The 19,237-nt window shown below is 31.9% G+C and overlaps 1 protein-coding gene and 1 pseudogene across 2 annotated transcripts; one reads left to right on the top strand and one right to left on the bottom strand.

The window, feature by feature from the left end:
• Positions 1 to 8,817: 8,817 nt before the first annotated feature.
• Positions 8,818 to 12,231, bottom strand: LOC139501060 (uncharacterized). Of its 2 annotated transcripts, none has more exons than XM_071290026.1 (3): positions 12,180 to 12,231; positions 11,494 to 11,652; positions 8,818 to 9,825 (listed from the first exon to the last, which is right to left on the bottom strand). In XM_071290026.1, exons 1-3 carry the CDS (start codon positions 12,181 to 12,183, stop codon positions 8,984 to 8,986), a joined length of 1,005 nt encoding a protein of 334 aa, XP_071146127.1. In that variant the 5' UTR covers positions 12,184 to 12,231; the 3' UTR covers positions 8,818 to 8,983. The 2 variants fall into 2 exon arrangements, with proteins under 2 accessions (XP_071146127.1, XP_071146128.1); XM_071290027.1 differs by having other exon boundaries at positions 11,509 to 11,652.
• A 2,111-nt stretch (positions 12,232 to 14,342) lies between these two features.
• On the top strand, positions 14,343 to 18,038 carry LOC139501059 (BTB/POZ domain-containing protein 6-like; annotated as a pseudogene).
• The last annotated feature ends 1,199 nt before the right edge of the window (positions 18,039 to 19,237 follow it).

Below are 19,237 nucleotides of genomic sequence, written 5' to 3'. Positions count from 1 at the left end.
TTTTCGTGTTTGATTCAGGTTTTTTGACCATCATAAATCTTCGTAGGTCAATTAATTAGATGATATTGGGACTAAAATATACACAACATGCAAATACATATAATGTTGTCTATGCATTCTAAATTGTGTTAATGAAGAATGTTTTTGAAATTTGAAAATACTTTTACTATATCATAAATCATATATGATAATTTCAGTAAAATCGGTGAACGTGAATTTAACAGCTAATGCCTCACTAAGAACCAGTTGTAATTTACAAAAGCTGTCTTCCAATGGAAGCGATTTGAATTGAGCTCACTGTGATGTAGCAAAAATCCAGTGATTCAATTAAATATAAAAAAGATAAGCAAAACTTGTTTTTTAAATTCCATATTATCAACATTTTTTCAAAATTTTAATTAGTTAATTATTTATTAAAGTTACTAAGATAGAATTTCATATAATGAACTGATTTAAATTTACACAAACTAACTTGATAAAAATTCTGCCTTACCTGCGAAATGTGTGTGTTAAAACCTTTTAAAAACACATAGATGTAATTCGAGATACCAAAATAAAACTATAATAAACTTATTGTAGTATACACAAGTTTACCTGATAAAACCCAAACATAACATGAAAAAAAGATGTGTTTTGGAGATGTTTAAAAATATAAAAAGAGATTGAATATTACCTCTCTCACAAAAAAAGGCTTGACCTTATTAATTGTTCAGCAAAAGTATTTTTTTAAGAAATATTCAATTGCATCAACTGTTGTTCATGCAATATAACGAAATTTACCACTTTTGCCTAAACATTAAAATTTCAGAAATCTCAATCACTCGATTTATAGACATGACTAAGTTTTCTTTTATTCATACTGATTGTTAGTCTGTTATATTATTGGATGGTCATATATATATATATATATATATATATATAAGTACGTCTGAGTCAGTGACAACCCTACAACAGATGTATCCATAGGATCGCCATCAATGATGGTGATACATGGCTGTGTACATAATGTATATACAACTCGTCTAAACATCAACCCAACAATGTTAGATCTGTAAATTTGCTTTCGCAAATTTTTGGTTCTTCCCTCGCCGGGATTCGAACCCATGCTACTGTGATATCGTGACACCAAATCGCCTGCACTGCAGCCGTCCCGCTAGACCACACGACCACCTGGGCTATATAACTCGTCTAAACATCAACCCAACAATGTTAGATCTATAAATTTGATTTTGCATTTTTTTTGTTCTTCCCTCGCCGGAATTCGACGCCTGCACTGTAGCCGTCCGGCTAGATCAAACGAACACTTGGGCTTCATTAAAATGAAGCTTTCGGGGGCCGGGTTTTATCTTTCCACGTCAGTTTTAATCTAGCGTCGTACTACAGTACATGATATATAAAAGAGGGAAGAAAGATACCAAAGGGACAGTCAAACTCATAAATCTAAAACAAACTGACAACGCCATGGCTAAAAAAGAAAAAGACAAACAAACAACAGCACACATGACACAACATAGAAAACTAAAGAATAAACAACACGAACCCCACCAAAAAACTAGGGGTGATGACAGGTGCTCCGGAAGGGTAAGCAGATCTTGTTCCACATGTGGCACCCGTCGTGTTGCTTATGTGATAACAAATCCGGTCAATTATTCGGTAGGTCACATTCATGAAAGGGAAGGGGATTGTAGTTACGATGTGAGGGACATATCCGATATCATTTGTGAAACGCATAACTGTCAACCAACTCGTGATGTCGTCCGTAAAATTGACGAAGGGATGATTTCAACTTCACCATTTGGAACTCTTGGGTTCATAGCTTCCTTGTGAGCAACAACCCTCTATCAAGAAAATCATGATAGGAAATGCAAGCACGGGAATATTGTATCAATTGGGAGATATATACCCTGTATGCAGGTGCTGCTGGAATGTTGCTTCTTAGAAATAGGAAGTTCACAATTGGAAAGATGAAATCATCTCTTTTGTCGTAAAGTTTTGTTTTCAAAGGCATGCAAATGTTATTCATACAGACCAGCTAAATTATTTATATTAAAGGATTCTACAAATTAATGTTAGATACAGTCACAGAAAATAATTATATTTATAAGTACGTCTGAGCCAGTGACAACTCTACAACAGATTTATCCATCGGATTACCAGCAGTGATAGTTATACATGGCTGTGTACATTATGTATATACAACTCGTCTAAACATCAACCTAACAATGTTAGATCGAATTAATTATCAAACTGTACCTGTCGATTTGTACAGCCGTTTATGCTTTTCCATTTGACACTATATTTGGCCTGCTAACTTTACCTATTCGAGTGTCAATGATTATCATGTCTTTTGTAGACGAATTTTGCGATCAAAACTTTTATATACTTTTCAAAATCTCAGAATAATGTCAATATTAAGAAAAAAGATTATAAGTGTAATTATTTCAAATCAAAGAATTGAAGTACCTGGTGTACAGTTACTAAACTACTGTCCCAGCACTAATACAAATGGAAAAAAACACGAATTAGGTATTGTCAATTCACTTAGAACCCCAACATATACCCCTACGACACTTACCAAAGAGGAATTCCTGGATTATCATAGGCCTGTTCTATGTGCCTTTGAAATTTCAACCAAAGATGATGAACTGAATCTTCCATCACTGTATTGGATACCAAAACTGCATAAGTGTCCTTACAAACAACGGTATATTGCTAGGTCTTCAAAGTGCTCCACAAAACCTCTTTCTAAATTATTAACATCTATTTTATCAGCAATAAAAGACGGGCTTCAAAGTTATTGTGAAACTGCCTATTCTAGAGGTGGCGTGAATCAGATGTGGATACTTATGAATTCAAAAGACTTTTTAGAGTATATACAATCTAACTCTCTTTCATCTTGTAATAATATTAACATATTTGACTTTTCTATACTTTATACAAATATGCAAAATTCCAAACTAAAAGACAAATTGAAAGAGTTGGTATTGCTTTCTTTCATAAACAGGAATGCCCAACGAAGATACAAGTATCTTGTCTCAGGAAGGGATAAATCCTACTTTGTAAAGGATCACTCTGATTCAAACAAAACATTCTCTGAAACTGACATTATCAAGATGCTTGGTTTCTTGATTGAAAACATATTTTTGCCGTTCGGAAGACGTGTTTTTCAATAGACTATCGGCATTCCAATGGGAACGAGTTGTGCCCCTCTATTTGCCGACTTGTTTCTTTATTAGTATGAGGCTGACTTCATATAGGAACTTCTTAGGAAGAAAGATAAGAAGTTAGCAATATCCTTTAACTCTACTTTCCGCTATAAAGATGATGTTCTTTCACTAAATAATTCAAAATTTGGTGACTATGTCGAATGCATCTATCCAATTGAACTAGAGATAAAGGATACAACAGATACAGTTAAGTCGGCCTCTTATCTCGACTTACATCTAGAAACTGACAATGAGGGTCGATTGAAAACAAAACTTTACGACAAAAGATATGATTTCAGCTTTCCAATTCTGAACTTTCCATTTCTAAGTAGCAATATTCCAGCAGCACCGGCATACGGTGTATATATCTCCCAATTGATACGATATTCCCGTGCTTGCATTTCCTATTATAATTTTTTGATAGAGGGTTGTTGCTCACATGGAAGTAATTAAATCAAGAGTTCCAAATGGTGAAGTTGAAATAATCTCTTCGTAAATTTTACGGACTCCATCTTGGTTGACCGTTATGGAATAACCGTTTCACAAATGATATCGGATATGTTCCTTACGTAGTAACTACAGTCCCCTTTCCTTTCATAAATATGACCTACCTAATTAGACCACTTACCGGATATGTTATTTCATAAGCAACACGACGGGTCCCACATGTGGAGCAGGATCTGCTTACCCTTCCGTAGCACCTGAGATCACCCCTAGTTTTTAGTGGCATTCGTTTTGTTTATTGTTTAGTTTTCTATGGACAACTATAAGCAGTCAACCATAATAATAAATCAATCTGATATAGGGTCAATTAAATCTTAACTGATCGATTGGTTTCCAGTATCAATCATGTCATAGTTGCAGGATGAATGGATAATTGTTTTTGATTTTCAGTTCAAGTGGAACATATCACAAATTTTAAAAATACTAGTACATGCAAAATTTGAAACAAAAATGACCAATCGACCGGTCGTGAGTGTTTAATGTAGCAATTTTTCTTTTATTCTTGGCAGCATATATTTTAGTGTGTTTTAGTTCTCACATTGAAAATTACTATTTAACTTTTCTTGAAATTTATTTTACCTGTTGCACGGTGGGTATGGTTGTCCTGCGAGAGAACGTACTGTGCTGGTGATTTGGTCCTGTCAGGTGCTGGTGGGTCCTGATTCTGTGCTGGTGGGTTTGTTTACATTGTATCAGAACGGCAATAAAACGACTGTTTTGTTGCTTAATTTTTCTCTGATGCGTCATAAGTACTATGCAAAGTATATTACAACAATATTATATTGCAAAAGTCGTACAAGTTCGTTAAACGGAATTGACCTGACGCTGTGCTGGTGATAAGAAAAACGGTCCTGGTACTGTGCTCTAATGTCCTGGTTCTGTGCCTTTATATTTTAGTTAAAAGAAGCATATATTCAAGATCATTGATGCTGCATTGTTATTGACTAATTAACTGTTGTCTGCTTTCTTGAAATTGACATTGTTGTGAATCTGTTTACTGTTATTATGAGAGAAAAAATACACCTATTTTTTTTTTTTTTTTTTTTTGTTTTAAATTAACTGTAATTTTAATTATTGGCCTGTTGATGGAACCCTTCTTGCCCCTTTTAAGATAAGAAAATATGTTAACGATTTTCGGGATTACGATTATTTTGCAAGATTACCAAAATACGTTGTAATTTATACAATACTTATATAATGCAGATGATGTGGTATGTTTGTTGTCAATGGAAAAATTTCCATAAGAAACCAAAGAAAGTATGTGTTAACAATCATACGTCATCGTACGACCTTCAACAATAACCGATAAAATAAAAATGTAAAAGGTTTTGCATAAAAATGGAGAGCAAAAATATAGAACAAAGGACTTACTGAGCGTTTGAATCATATGTCTTTAGCAGCTTTAAACACATTTGTTTGTGAACAATTGAGTGCTGACTATATATATAAGAATGACAATAGTATTGCGGGTTTGCTTGTTTTGGGTTTTTTTTTCGGGTGGGGGGGGGGGGGGATGGGGAGATAAGTTAATGCGAGGTTACAGTGAAAGTTTTAAGCTTGGAATAGTTTCCCGTAAGATTTAAAAGTTGTATTTTAAAAGAAAAATGTATCTTATAGCTATTAAGAATCACTTGCTGTATCTGTAAGATATTTTCAACATTTTTTTTGTCTGAAGGGTTATCAGGTATTTTTTTTCGAAAACCTAGTACACACAAACAAAACTAAGATTTCTTAGCTTTTTCATTTCAAAATTCCAAAATAGCTTGTTAGGTAAACCGTGAGGTCATTGTTAGGTAAGGTAAAGTACCCTCCTTTCGAAGTAGCCTGGTCCTACAGACAGAAAGGTGTGTCATTTGTCGGACTAGTCTACTCTTAAAGTAGGGTAGTTTACATAACTTACAACGACTTTTCTGTTCAGCAAAGATAACCTAAGTAATCCAGTGTCTACACACTCATTGAAATTGGCTGTAAAAATTGCAAAAGTTCAAGCGATTGGGGCAAACTTACCGAGTAAAAAAAATCAAAATGTCTATCTACCTTGCACATTTTAGAAAATTCAGATCAGATAACGAAACTGGGTCCAGCAACATTTATAAGCAATTTAAGATTTTGACCCTCACAGTTTCCATTCACCACAAATATTCTCGTTACAACGAATTATTTAAATACAAAAATACGAGTTGCAGCCTTTGGTTATCTATTTTAAAATAATTGTATACGGATAAAGTTATGAAAGGCAGCAGGGTCACCTGGGTGAGGAGTCCATGTCATCTGAAATAAATGCTAAGCATATATCTAGATAGTGACAGATAACCATGACATTAAAAAACTCTCTTCTTTCCGTTTTTTTTGAACAAATTGACACATAAAATGAATTATATGGTATTGTGGAATTCTTAACTTGTGTTCAATTCATTGGTTACACCTTTTACTAGAATAACAATCCTGTCAAGTATGAGCTGGGTAAAATATTTCAGAAAAGAAGATGGAAATGTGAAAGTTTCAGTGCGTCAGGTGCAACAGCATACGAACAGCTAACATGCCTCGTCAGGGTGGAGCTAAAAAGTCCACGAAAATTTGATTTAAAACCTTTATTCGTTCCAACAAAGTTAATGATATTTTGTTGAGGGTTTAACCATCTACGACAACAAGATTTTTTTTTAGAATTTACAGCTCTTCTATAAATACATGCAAAGCAAACCTTGATTAAATTGCTTGCTATGATTGTTTGGATGGTTGTAAACGACAGGTAAGTAGTATGTTTACTATATACTAGAATTTGTTTGGACAATAAACATTAACTTCAATTCCTGTCAGTTTGTATTTGTCCAATCAAATCCCAGTATGTATTGAAACTCCGCCTACCTATTGTTTGAAAATATCCTTGGAGCAAACATAGCAAGCAAGTCAATCAAAGTTATTTTTTGCATGCTTTTAAAGAAGAGTTTTACTATATAATGCAAAGAAGCGTTTAAGTCTTTCGCCAAAAAATACTATCAATTTTTTTTTGTCCTATGTAAACTTCCGTACCATTTCCTTCCATTCATGATAATTAAATTGAACTGTAAAATATTTCTTGGTACCTTCTTAATTCCTTTATAAGTCTTATGTAAACATAATTATGACAATAACTATTGTGAGCACAAGATTCACTGCACACTTTTAATTAAAGTTCTGCTTAATCAAACATTAAAATGTGAACTTAAGTTTTGAGACTTTTTTAATCGACACGATTGGAATTTTTGCATATAAGAACATGGTTTATCTATTAGTTGAAAATACGGCTTTGAACTAGCTTTCAGTACCTGTGAGCATTTGTTGTTCAATAATGTGTGTCTTTGTGTAATTATTTTTGTGATAAATTGTTGTGTTGCCACACCACTGTAACAATGAAGGAGGAAATGGGGGGGGGGGGGGGTTGAGTAAGTGGGGAGGGGTATGCAGAGCGCTAACAAACATGTCTATGCAGCATGGGCTTTGATCATTGTTGAAGAATCAATGTAAGGGGCATTTAATATCTTAATAAAACTATTTTTATTTCAGATAGTATATATTGTTATCTGATATTGGACGAAAGAGGTTGCCTTGTTATGTAATTGTGTAATACAAGTAACGATCATTTGAAAACACATATTAAACAACCAAATGGATGCACAAGAGCTAAAATAGGAGTCATAGATCCTATTGACAATAATTATCTGCCCAACTTTATTGATTTTGTAACATTTGTTTCAAATATGAGCAACTTCTTATCCAAAATCACCAGCACCGTATCAGGACCCACCAGCACAATGACAGGACCCACCAGCACAGTATCAGGACATAAATAAAATGAAAAAATGCTAAATTTTAATAAATTGCAATGTTTTTTCACAAAATAGTTTTGTCGTGTGGATTGCGGTATAGAAAGCGGACTCTATGAGCATTTTTGTTTTATTTTTTCAGTTCGAGATTTTCTGAAAATGAGCATTTTTGTGTTACGCTTACTGAAACAGTTTAGAGGGTCAACTTTTTAATGGTTTACATATGAACCCATAAGAAACAAAATTGAAAAATCTCAACTGTTTTCTTCTATTTTTTATGAGTGAAAACGTCAAAAATCATCATTTTCGTCTTGGTTTACATTTTTTCATTGATCACCAGCACCCGTCAGGACCGAATCACCAGCACAGAACATTCTCTCGCAGGACAACCATACCCACCGTGTGTTGTATATATATTAACAACAATCTTGTTCATTCTAATTCAATCAGTGAATGACACGCTTCAGACTGTAAAGATTGACATAAATATATATCGGTTTTACATTTCGTGTTGATTTTCAGAAAATCATGACATACTTTATTTCACTATGAAAAGCACTTTATTTGCTTTTAAAAAAAAAGATTTCCGTGAAGTAGGTTACAAGGTCACTAGAAGTGGAAGTTTAAATATAAAGGCAAGAGTTAATATCTATAGATAAACAGCTGCATGATTGCATATTAACACATATTAATAACACGACAATTCAACCGTCCAAAAAATGTAAATACTGAAAGCTATTTAAATTTAAAAAAAAACATTCATTTTTAGTTTTATCATCTGAAATTAGTCGAATTTGGAAGGAAAGTAAAACCATGGTGTTTTGCGAATTTAATATCGTTTGATTCCTTAATTTTTATTCCTAATATGCTTTTCCTTTTTAAATCATGTTTCATAGTTATTGTAAAAAAATATATTTATAGGACTAACCACTACACGCTATGACAGTAAAATATTGCACCTTTTTGATTGGCTTAGTATGGATGCTTTATATATTTTGAGTAAAGAGAAATGAAAATAGACATTGCATTATACCCTTTTGATTATCAAATTCATAACGATATATTAATGAAGATTTGCACGTTGATATTCGTGTTTCTATACTTTAATCCACCGTTTTCTACATAAGATAATGCCTGTTCCATGTCAGGAATATTACAGTTATCTATTCGTTTGATGTGTTTCAGCTTTTGATTTTGCCATTTGAATAGGGGCGTTCTTTTTTAATTTCAGCAGTGCGTTATACAAATCCTACAAGCTTCCGGTATGTACCTAGCCAGAAATAATAACAAGCAGTTATGTTGAATTATTTTACACACTTCATCTTTATTGTCTAAACACATTATATTCATTTACTTTTTATAAAATAAATGTTGACATTTTCATTGACTTTTACAGATCTATCATCAATGTAATTGCCACTTTTTTTTTACATTTCTGAGAATCCGATTAACCATTTAAATGTCAATCATTTATTCTACAAAATCACTTCCATTTTGAAGGTCATCGTCATCTGAATCGAAAACCTCTGTATTGGAACTGCAACTATAAGAATCTTGACTTGTCTTTGATGGAACATACACTTTTTTCATTATATTTTCCTCCGGCCAGTGACGCATTTCGAACGCGTCAAGCACCCATCCATTATGTTCAGTTTTCAGATTATGACTCAAGTTTTGTGTACAAGGATCTTTGCATTTTCCAAATTTGTATAATCCGCATAAATGCAAGTAAGGACATTTCACACCTAGTTTGCAATGCCCTTGTCCAGAATAATATTTCTGGCAAATAGCAGGATAGCGACCATTTAAAACCTTTTTCATGGGAGTATCTTGTAAATCATTCATTTCAAGTTGCTTTTTAAGTTGTAAATTGTGTTCGTTTGTAAAATCATGGTCTAGTGTACACTTTTTATATGGACAAGCGTTATTTCTAACTGACCGTCGGCAGATGTGGAAATGCGAACAATTTGCTTCTGTGCAAACCCCTGGTCCATGAACATTATTATAATGGAAGCAAACACTAGTGTTCTCAAGATACGGAAAAATATAAATGATCTTGCCCATATCTTTATACAGACGAAATTTTGAAGTATGCTTTTCAAACCACAGAGAAATATTGGCTTTCTCAGGAAATATCTTGCACCGCATACAAAACTTTTCAAAGGTGCAGCCTCCACCAAATGTCGTGACGATATATTTAAAAATATCATTTGCATTGATTCCCTTTATTTCGTATTGACAAATGACTGCAACTTGGCTCTGCATGTTACCTGCGCTATCTTGAGATTTCGTTTCCTTTTGAACGTTAACATCTGAAAGTACCAAAAAAATTCTTTATCAAATGTTTCAGTAAAATCATACTTATACATACCTTTTAAACTAAACATGCTATTTTTATACCTAAATACAATATATCATAACTAGAATAAGGCCGTGTTCACATTGACATAAACTCGGTGTTATGTTAGTGTAACTCACACATAAACTTAGCATAATTACGTTCCCATTGATAAAACTCAATGTTTACGTGTAGTTTAAATTATGTTTTGTCTACATGCAGTCGGTAGTCGATGTAGGCCTTGTGTAGGTTAAGTGTACACAAAACTAGGCATTCAGAACTGTACTTTCCCCATGTATATATAATAAAGAAACGATTTTTATATAAAATTGATACTTATAACACTTATCAATAAAGTTCTTTACAGAAATATTTGTCTAAACTTGATATATTTGTTTGTTATAAAAACACTTTACGTAGCCTTATTAACCCCTTATCAAGACTCATATCCATCATCATTGCCGAACACATAATTCATTTGAAAAGGTCTTCCCGAATCGACTGGACGTACACACTGACAGAAATATTTGCCACTGGTCTTTACTCAAACAACGATTCACTCATAAATGCATCACTAAAACGGGTCGGGTTAATTGTTTGTTTGTGTAGTATTTCAGATCCGTTAAAATACAATAAGAAATTAAAAACGTTACCCCCTCCCGTGCAAAAAAAAAACTCCTTGGAGAAAAAATATCATTTGAAACAAACAGAAAAGAGAAGAAATGTAATGATTCTTAACATCGCATTTCTCTTTCTTTGTCTGTAAGCACGCTGATGCAGCCTACGTTTTTAAATACGTAGTCGAGACATCTTTAAACTACTGCAAATCATCCAAAATGACATTCTTAAAGGAGCAACCACTTCACTTCAAAAAAGAGTGTGTGTCTGAGTCCGAATTTATTTTCGCGCGAAAGTTTATATTTTTATTTTCGATGGTACTAATTCAATATTCAACACTATAATGTATTGGGAAACGTTGGATTCAGAATTTTTGTTCATTCTAATCATCTGTATCTATGACCCTATTTTTTTCAAATCAAATTATGTAAAAATCCATCCCCCTTTTTTTTTAAAGACAAATGGTCGTTCCCTTACTTCTAGAAAAGTTGTTCGAGATTTGAATTCGGTTCTACGTAATTAACATTTAAATGACATAAAGTTTACAAGTGTGAACAAATCTTATGTACAGGTAACTAAACAAGGTGTATAAATGTGAACGAATTAAATCTGAAACTAGTGTACGTTATATTAAACCAATTGTAAACATGTTTACTGTACACGCCGTTTGGTGTGAACACGGCCTAAGATATATATATATATATTACACGACATAAGATGTCTTCACAAACTATTAAAATGTACACCTTATTTGAAGTATAAGATATAACATTACATTTATTATATATCTTTTGAACCTTATGAGAAATAGTCAAAATGGAATTAGCGTAAAAACTGTACACCCTTTACATTATAAAGGGGGTATCTGACAAATCTTTAAATCTTCTAGTGATTATCCAATAAATAAATTAGAGATTTTGAGTAGAATAAATTACCCCAAGTACAAGTATGACAATTTTCAATAGAGATGACCAAGGGATACACGTTCTTGTTTGCATTGAAACACATTAATGTACTCTATTACCGTTATGTGAATTACTTTGTGTCTTTTGAGAAGGAAACGTATCCACTTTGGTACAATGATCAGAAGCTGATGAATCGTCATATTTTACATTATCCCAATCCATCGTTGTTTGTGTTCCGTGGCTTTGAGAAGTCTTTTTCATTTTAGAATTACCCGAACCTGTAATATAGTTATAGTTATATATAAAAGATCGCCTCAACAAATAACAACATATCAAAAGACAGATCCTATCATTGGATCACCAGTGAAGGTGACACACGACTTAAAATGCATATTATGTTATTTGTGACTCTAAATATCAGCTCAACAATGTTCTTCCTTTGCTGTGATTTGAATTCATGCTCCAATCCGCATACACTGCACCCAGCGCTCGGCCACCTGAACTGAACTAAGAGTTCAGCTTTCGGTACTTTTGATAATCTTTTGATTCTTTAGAGATCACTGATATTGAACCAAATACATATGGTTATTTTTTGCTAGCTTGGTTTTCTGCAAGGAAAAACTATCAGGAAAACCGTCTATTTTTTGTGATGACAGGCAATGTCATATTTGTATTTGCAGTGCAGAAAACAGCATTGCTTTTTGATATAGACAATCTGTTGAATACGCGACAATTTTAAAGAAGAAACATATCTTGCTAATTCTTTGCACCTTTTGTGTTCAGTGCAATGCTAAAAATATCTTACCCATATTGAAGTAATTATCTCTATTTCAGCAATCAAAGAAGAAATATGAATATGAATTTCTCTAATTCCCCCGGATATACAGCTAGTTTTGCATAATGATGAAGGTTATGTTTGTTGTTTCCTTGGATATGAGTGTCATTTTCACCTTCAAAACGAGACTGAAAAGGTAGCACATTTTGACATTGATTTTCCGGAAATTGTTGTTATGCGACACTTGTTTAATTATCTAGGCTCTACTCAAAGATCGATTGCTTTTGAAAAGAAATTTTTGATTGACTGAAGGTATTTAAAGGGATTTAATAATATTTTTAGTTTGGTTTTACAATGGAAACACTGGATGCATGTCAAGAGATAAATGCTTTAGAACACTATTAAATACAAGTTTCCACACCTACAAATGACAATTGTGGATTTATTAAACATTGTTAAAGATCTCTTATCGAGTTCCTAAATGAAATTCTGACCATTTAAACAATAACTACTGACCTCGAACAAGCATAATTAGTTGTGAATGTTGAATTAATTCATTTCTGATGAAACAATATGTTGTGCTGTGAAATGTACAGCAAAAACTGAAGTATTGCATAGAAACATTAAGTATGATGTTGAGCAGACCTACTAAAAATCAAGATAAAAATAAAATGAAAAACAAAGAAAATAACGAAGAAAAACGTATTAAAAAAATTTAAAAACAAGTTGGGTCGTTCATAAATGTCATGTAAATAAAAGCAGACCTGAAGTTTAGATGTTTTATGTGTATTTATAAAATTCAAATATATTACATATAACAATGAGATACAGATTATACACTAAGGAACAAGTAACATTCCCGGGGGAACATTAGTGATTTTTCTGGTAAATACGATCAGTCAATATCATTTAAAATCAACCTTAGACAGGTCTCTGATTTCCTCATATCAGATTTCGACAGGTTTCACTATAAATTTAGTGAAAAATAAAAATATTTGCAGTTTGTGTGGTAAATACAAGTTTCAACACCCACTAATGACAATACAAAGAGGTTGTTTCACTATAGGTTTGTTCGAAGACCAATGAAGATGAGATTGAAGGTTGGTGGACATTAAGCTAATATTTAAGTTCTAAAGGAAGACAGCTGTTTCAAATGTATATAAACACAGAGGCCATAGATTTGGTTAAAAAGAAAAAAAATGCAGTTTGTGTGTTGTGTACTTGAGCACATAAATCACATTTGTTTGATGTGTTTGAGCTTTTGATTTTGCCATTTGATTAGGGACTTTCTGCTTTGAATTTTCCTCGGAGTTCAGTATTTTTGGGATTTTACTTTTCATTGACATAATACTAGTATACTACTCGTCTCTGTTTTTTTTTTTTTTTTTTTTTTTATCATTTTAGAAGTTAATTATACATGTTATACTGTATGTTACTTTAAAATTGATATGTGTTTTGAGTATATTGAAGCTTAAGTGGAATCTAATGTTTTTACTTTTTATAGACAAAGATTAGATAAATATATTAGAATTCTATTGAAAATATTGAAGTTTCAGAACTTTAAATGCAAGTCATATAAAATATATATGTATATCAAATTTCAAATTATATTGATTGATTGACTTATTTCATCTTATTTTAATATATACTTTCATTGATCATCATAAACTATTTCATCATTGTATATACCTAGGCTTATCTATTTTTTTTAACAAAAGACGAAATTAATTAATTATTAATTAATTATTACTTAATCTTATGTCCAATTTTCTGTCTCAAATACTTTAGCAGTGCTATTCGTATTTTCCAAAAAAACATAATTGGTTACACTTATTCGCTTTCGGAATTAGTAATTGGGACAATAAACTTGCAATTTATATTGTGGGAATAGCCAGTAAATGAGTGTTTAGCACGAAACTAGTATTTATCAAAACACGAAACAATTCAAATGATATGAAAGGTACTGGGAAATGTTTTCCCTCAGTAAGTCCCATAGAAAGACTTTTAGCAATAATATGTAATATTTAAATTTCGTTATTTTTATATTTATTTATTTCATTTTACTTTATTTACTTTTCATTATCTAACATAGATTTTTCGAAAAAATGACAGTGATCGACAGTGCAAGAGTGGTCGAGTACAATCGGGGCCCTCCAGTTTATTAGTGTTGATCACGTGATATTTATCTTTAGTGGTTGATCACGTGTCACTGTTAGGATATATAAGGATTTGAAATTGAAAGTAGAAAAAAGGTTAACTAGTAAGTCAGTTTTAACTTTTAAAGAATACTATTGTAAATGTGTTTTTTTTATGAGCATGTTACGATTTTGTTTATAAACAATGCTAATTTGATGTTATTCTATAAAATTATTATTGTAATTTTCACCAATGAAGAAAATAACTCCAGTTACTTCCCTTAATCTGTGAAATTTAATTATTTTACAAGTTTGAGCTTTCTAAAAAGCTGTGAACTACTTCGCTATATCTTAATTAAAGGTAATGTTATTGAATAAATATTGGAATTTTTTTATTTTTAGATATAGATTAATAGACAATGGACGTCTTAGAATTGAAATAACAATTTTTGTGTATATATTGAGATGATTTTGTGAAACTCTGGCTTATGTCAAAATAGTGAAAAAATTCAAAATTTTGGAAAACAAGTAACATGAGTAACCAAATAAAAATATGAGAAACCAGAAAAAGATCATACCATATGAAACACAACAATATTCACACTTTAATGTTTTCGTTGTTCATGCACCAGAAGCAGCTTCATATTTATTATTATCTATATGGACAATTAATACTATGATTATGAAAATGCAGGAGTCACCAAGGACAGGTGTTTAAAGGACACTGAAGCTAATATAGATGTTTATTTTTTTATTTTATCAAATCGTTGAGAAAGTTTTCCCCAAGAATAATATACTATTAATATATTGTTTTCAAGAAATCATCATTGAAATAAATATCTATTTACAATGAATATACTTTACATAGGTGCAGTTTTAAAAAATAAATGTTGTTATGTTATTTTAATGTAATGTAGTTGATATGGCTAAACACTGCTCTTTCTAAGTTGAAGACGAATTGAAGACTGCACAACAAGATCGAGGATAGAGAATGACACAAAATCAATAATTCCAAATTATTTTTACATAAGTGTACTGCATGAATATATTATAACTATATTATATTAGTAATATCAATTAAATCATTTAATACATAATTCAATCAAACAAACAATGTCTTTTGATAGATGGCTGTTCAAAACAAAGATCTTTCCGAATGGATGGAAAATAAAACATTACCCGAATGTATGATGTATATGCTGAAGAATGAAATTTTATGTGATGTGACGTTTCTTGTTGGTGAAGATTGCAAACCCATCAAAGCACATAGATACATGTTGTGTAGCCGCAGCCCGGTTTTCCATACAATGTTCCAGGGGTCAATGCCGGAGACAAACACTATAAATGTTCCTGATATTGATAGAAATACATTCGATTTAGTATTGAAGTAAGTTATTGAAACGTTTTGAAAACTTATGAACAAAAACGACTGAGAAAGATGTTATATAGGCTATAACCGTCAGAAAAAATATGTTTTTTGTTTGTTTGAATTATGTTTTATATTTGCGATAATTGTAATAGATGAAGAAAAACTTTAAATAGCAAAATAATCAACATAACCAAAATCGTTAGTCGATTCTTTTTTTGGAGATTCCGCTCCACATTTGGCACCCGTCATGAAGCCAATGAAGTAAAAATAATTAACTACTAGTAGTGCAAAACCGATGGATTTAGTTATTAACAGTCTGAAAATCTCCATGACCTTGTATATATATACCAATAAGGTTTTCAAATTATGGCGGTCCAAAGGGTATGATCATCGACTTGTTGCAAGTACCAGCTTAATTTTGGTTTTGCAACAGAAATAATAGCCAAGACCATCAGATTTTCCTCAATGACTATAAAGATAGCCCCTCCCCAAAAATAGAATTAAAATGTTGGAAATGGAAATGATGGGACTTACTTCTAAACTATAAGACTAAATATGTGCGTTCTAGTGTTACTTCTCAGTTTCAAAATACTCTTTTTAATCTACACCACAGAGATCGTGACGAAATTATGAGGGAAAAATTGATGCTACGAACTATATTTAACATATTCAATTTATACACAATGTACCATTATATTTTACTTTTAGAGATATATGGATCGAAATTTAGTCATTTACTCAATTTCTTTTATAGGACAGATCTTTATATTTTGTTTTTAAAAAAAGTCGATTTTAATATGAATATTATAAATTTCTTTTTGACATAAGAATGCTTTAAATTTGTGTCAACTCATCGGAAATAATATATTTCATCAAATTTTCGTTACTTTAGAAAAAAACAAGTTTTTTATGCTTGACATTTAAAGAAGAAATTAATAAGTGATTTAAAAAATTAAAAAAAAAAAAAAAACGGTATACAAATAATTTTTACCTACTTAAGTCAATACTCATTAATACTGGGTCCATGTACATGCTAATGATAAAAATCAGTCGAAAAAGGGGGATTAACCTCTCCCAACATTGTAAAAAAACATTGCTATAATTCTGACGAAGTTATGAGGGGAATATGAGGTTATATATTTAATCTTCGGACTCACAACACAACTTTGTCTTTTCTTTTTTATTTACTTTATCTATTGACTTAATATAATTTTCTTTTTTATTGTACAGATACATTTACAGTGACGAAATTGAGATAACAAAGGAAAATGTAAGAGATATATTGTATGCAGCTGAAAAATACATTTTATCAAGAGTTAAACAGAAGTGTTCTGATCTTTTAAAAACGACTGCACGTTCCTCCGATGCAGTTGTTGCCCTTTCAACTGCTACACAATTCCATCTTGAAGTGCTTCAACGAGAAAGTTTGCAGTTTATCGAAAGTAACACGAGCGCATGTCTAGCATCTGTCCATGCAAACAACCTCTCTAAAGAATGTGTAAAAGTTATAATACAGTCCGACTATTTATCAAGTACGGAGACGGATATCTGTAAGTTCTTCTTGGCTTGGACTGACAAATGCATTGAAGCAGCACACTTAGAAAGAAATCCGGAAAATATACGAAGCGTTGTAGGTAATCTCTTATATCTAATTCGGTTTCCCCTAGTAGAAAAAAAAATATTTTTCTCAGTATGTTTCTCATACAGGTATCTTAACTCTCCCAGAAATTGTGAATGTTTTCCGATCGCACTATGGTGAGAAAAGTAATTTATTTGTAGAAAAAACAAGGGTACCACTGTCAAAAAGGGTGACAAATACTTTTACTCGGCATGCAGCTCGTCGTTCTGGTTGGACAGCAAGTGGTGTAGATGCTCTTGGTTTCGAGTCGGATAAAAATATACGGATAAATGGAGTAATTATTTTTGGACCAACAGCAGAGATATCATCGACTCTTCGGTCGTTTGAGTTTGAGATTTTAAACGAGAAGAACATAAGTGTTTATTCGTCGAGTCTTAACCTACCATTAGAAGCTGCAATAAGCAAGAAATATACGTTTGGACCAGTACTGATAGAAGCAAACAAGTTGTACACTCTGCTGATAAAGGACATACAAGTAAAAACATACTATGGAGTGGATTGCAAACCATCCTTTACAGCAAACGGTGCCACAGTTACAGTGAAAAATTCAACAATGTGTACTACGGGAACAAACACAGAACAAGGACAATTTGCAGGAATGCTTTTTATTTCTTAACTTACAATAAATTTAATTTTGGAGACCAAACTTTTTATATCTACACACAATTCAGTTCAATTCATCTTTGTTCATAGTGTATACTCTCTTTTACTATTTCTTACTATATAAAGTAAATATAAAGAGGAAATGGCAGATAAATTGCAATGACATAAGATATACAATTGTAATACTCATATTATAGTACAATGCAGTTTAGTTTGTTTTACTTGTCGAGTTGTCTATTTCTGTTGCTTATCCAATTTTATCAATATGACTGTAAACATCTGTCATACATGTGAAAGGTTTGATTAGTATATAACCAGGTTTAAAACACCATTTTCTTTGGAAATTGCCTGTACATAGACTCGAATATGTCAGTTGTTTTCTACTTCTTCCGTTGATTGATAGCTTTTTATTTTGTCAGTTTTTAATGGATTTTCCCTTTTTGAATTTGAATGTGTTTGGTATTTTTGTGAAGAAATTTGGTATTGTTTTGGAGTTTAGTTTCGCATTTGGCTCCTGTGGATTTTTCAAATAGGAAAGTGTTTGTGTATTAAAAATCATTTTTAGACAGCTTAGTGCTAATTTAGCCTTCAAAGATGGTTTATAAGAGCGTCAAGATTATTGTTTACATGTTTTATGGGCTGTTTTTTTGTTTGACAATCCGTATTGTCATAGCTAGACCGGCCATCGGTCCATAAATCAATGTAATGTTTACAAACACTTTTTTTCTACACGAAGTTTTTGACGCAATTTTACCAAAAAATGAGAGGAAAGACATATGATTTTCATTGGATTTGCTGAATGGTATATGTACACAGTTTCAGAAAAGGTATTACTTCAAGCGATTGAAATTCTACTTCTAGCCAAATTTTGGGAAAATATGTCACTTCTTTTCCCCACCTATTTGCAATATTTTATAACAAATAAATGCAGATTGTTGCCATGGATACACCCAAAATTTTTTATATTTTACCATTTTATATACTGGATATAAAATGGAAGATTCTGATTACATACATATGCCCATATATGACACAAACAATGAGCTTGATATTGCAAGAAAGCAATAAAAAGGGGATGGTTAAATGTATAAGGGCAAATTTTAATATTTTTTCCTAACTGCTTATTGCTACCTTATCACCTTGAAAAATAAATATATTAAGGTAAAGGACGGTATCAAAAGTATACTATTTTACGTACAGAGCCGTCTTTTAGATTTAAAACAGTTGAAGGACGTGTTTGCCAAACATACGGCAATCTCATGAAAACCGATTGTACTCCTCATCTTTGGACTTGTTGTTTACTGATACGATGCCGAAATAAAAAAAAGAAGCTTCTTATGAA

Source organism: Mytilus edulis, chromosome 13 (assembly GCF_963676685.1).
Source record: "Mytilus edulis chromosome 13, xbMytEdul2.2, whole genome shotgun sequence".
Classification (NCBI taxonomy): domain Eukaryota; kingdom Metazoa; phylum Mollusca; class Bivalvia; order Mytilida; family Mytilidae; genus Mytilus; species Mytilus edulis.
The sequence above is the reverse complement of the archived record's forward strand: the minus strand, read 5'-3'. Positions and strand labels throughout refer to the sequence as shown.

Coding starts and splice junctions, on each gene's coding strand:
- LOC139501060 (XM_071290026.1), bottom strand. Junction 9,826..11,493: donor ACAAAGTAATTCACATAACG/GTAATAGAGTAC, acceptor TGGTACTTTCAG/ATGTTAACGTTCAAAAGGAA.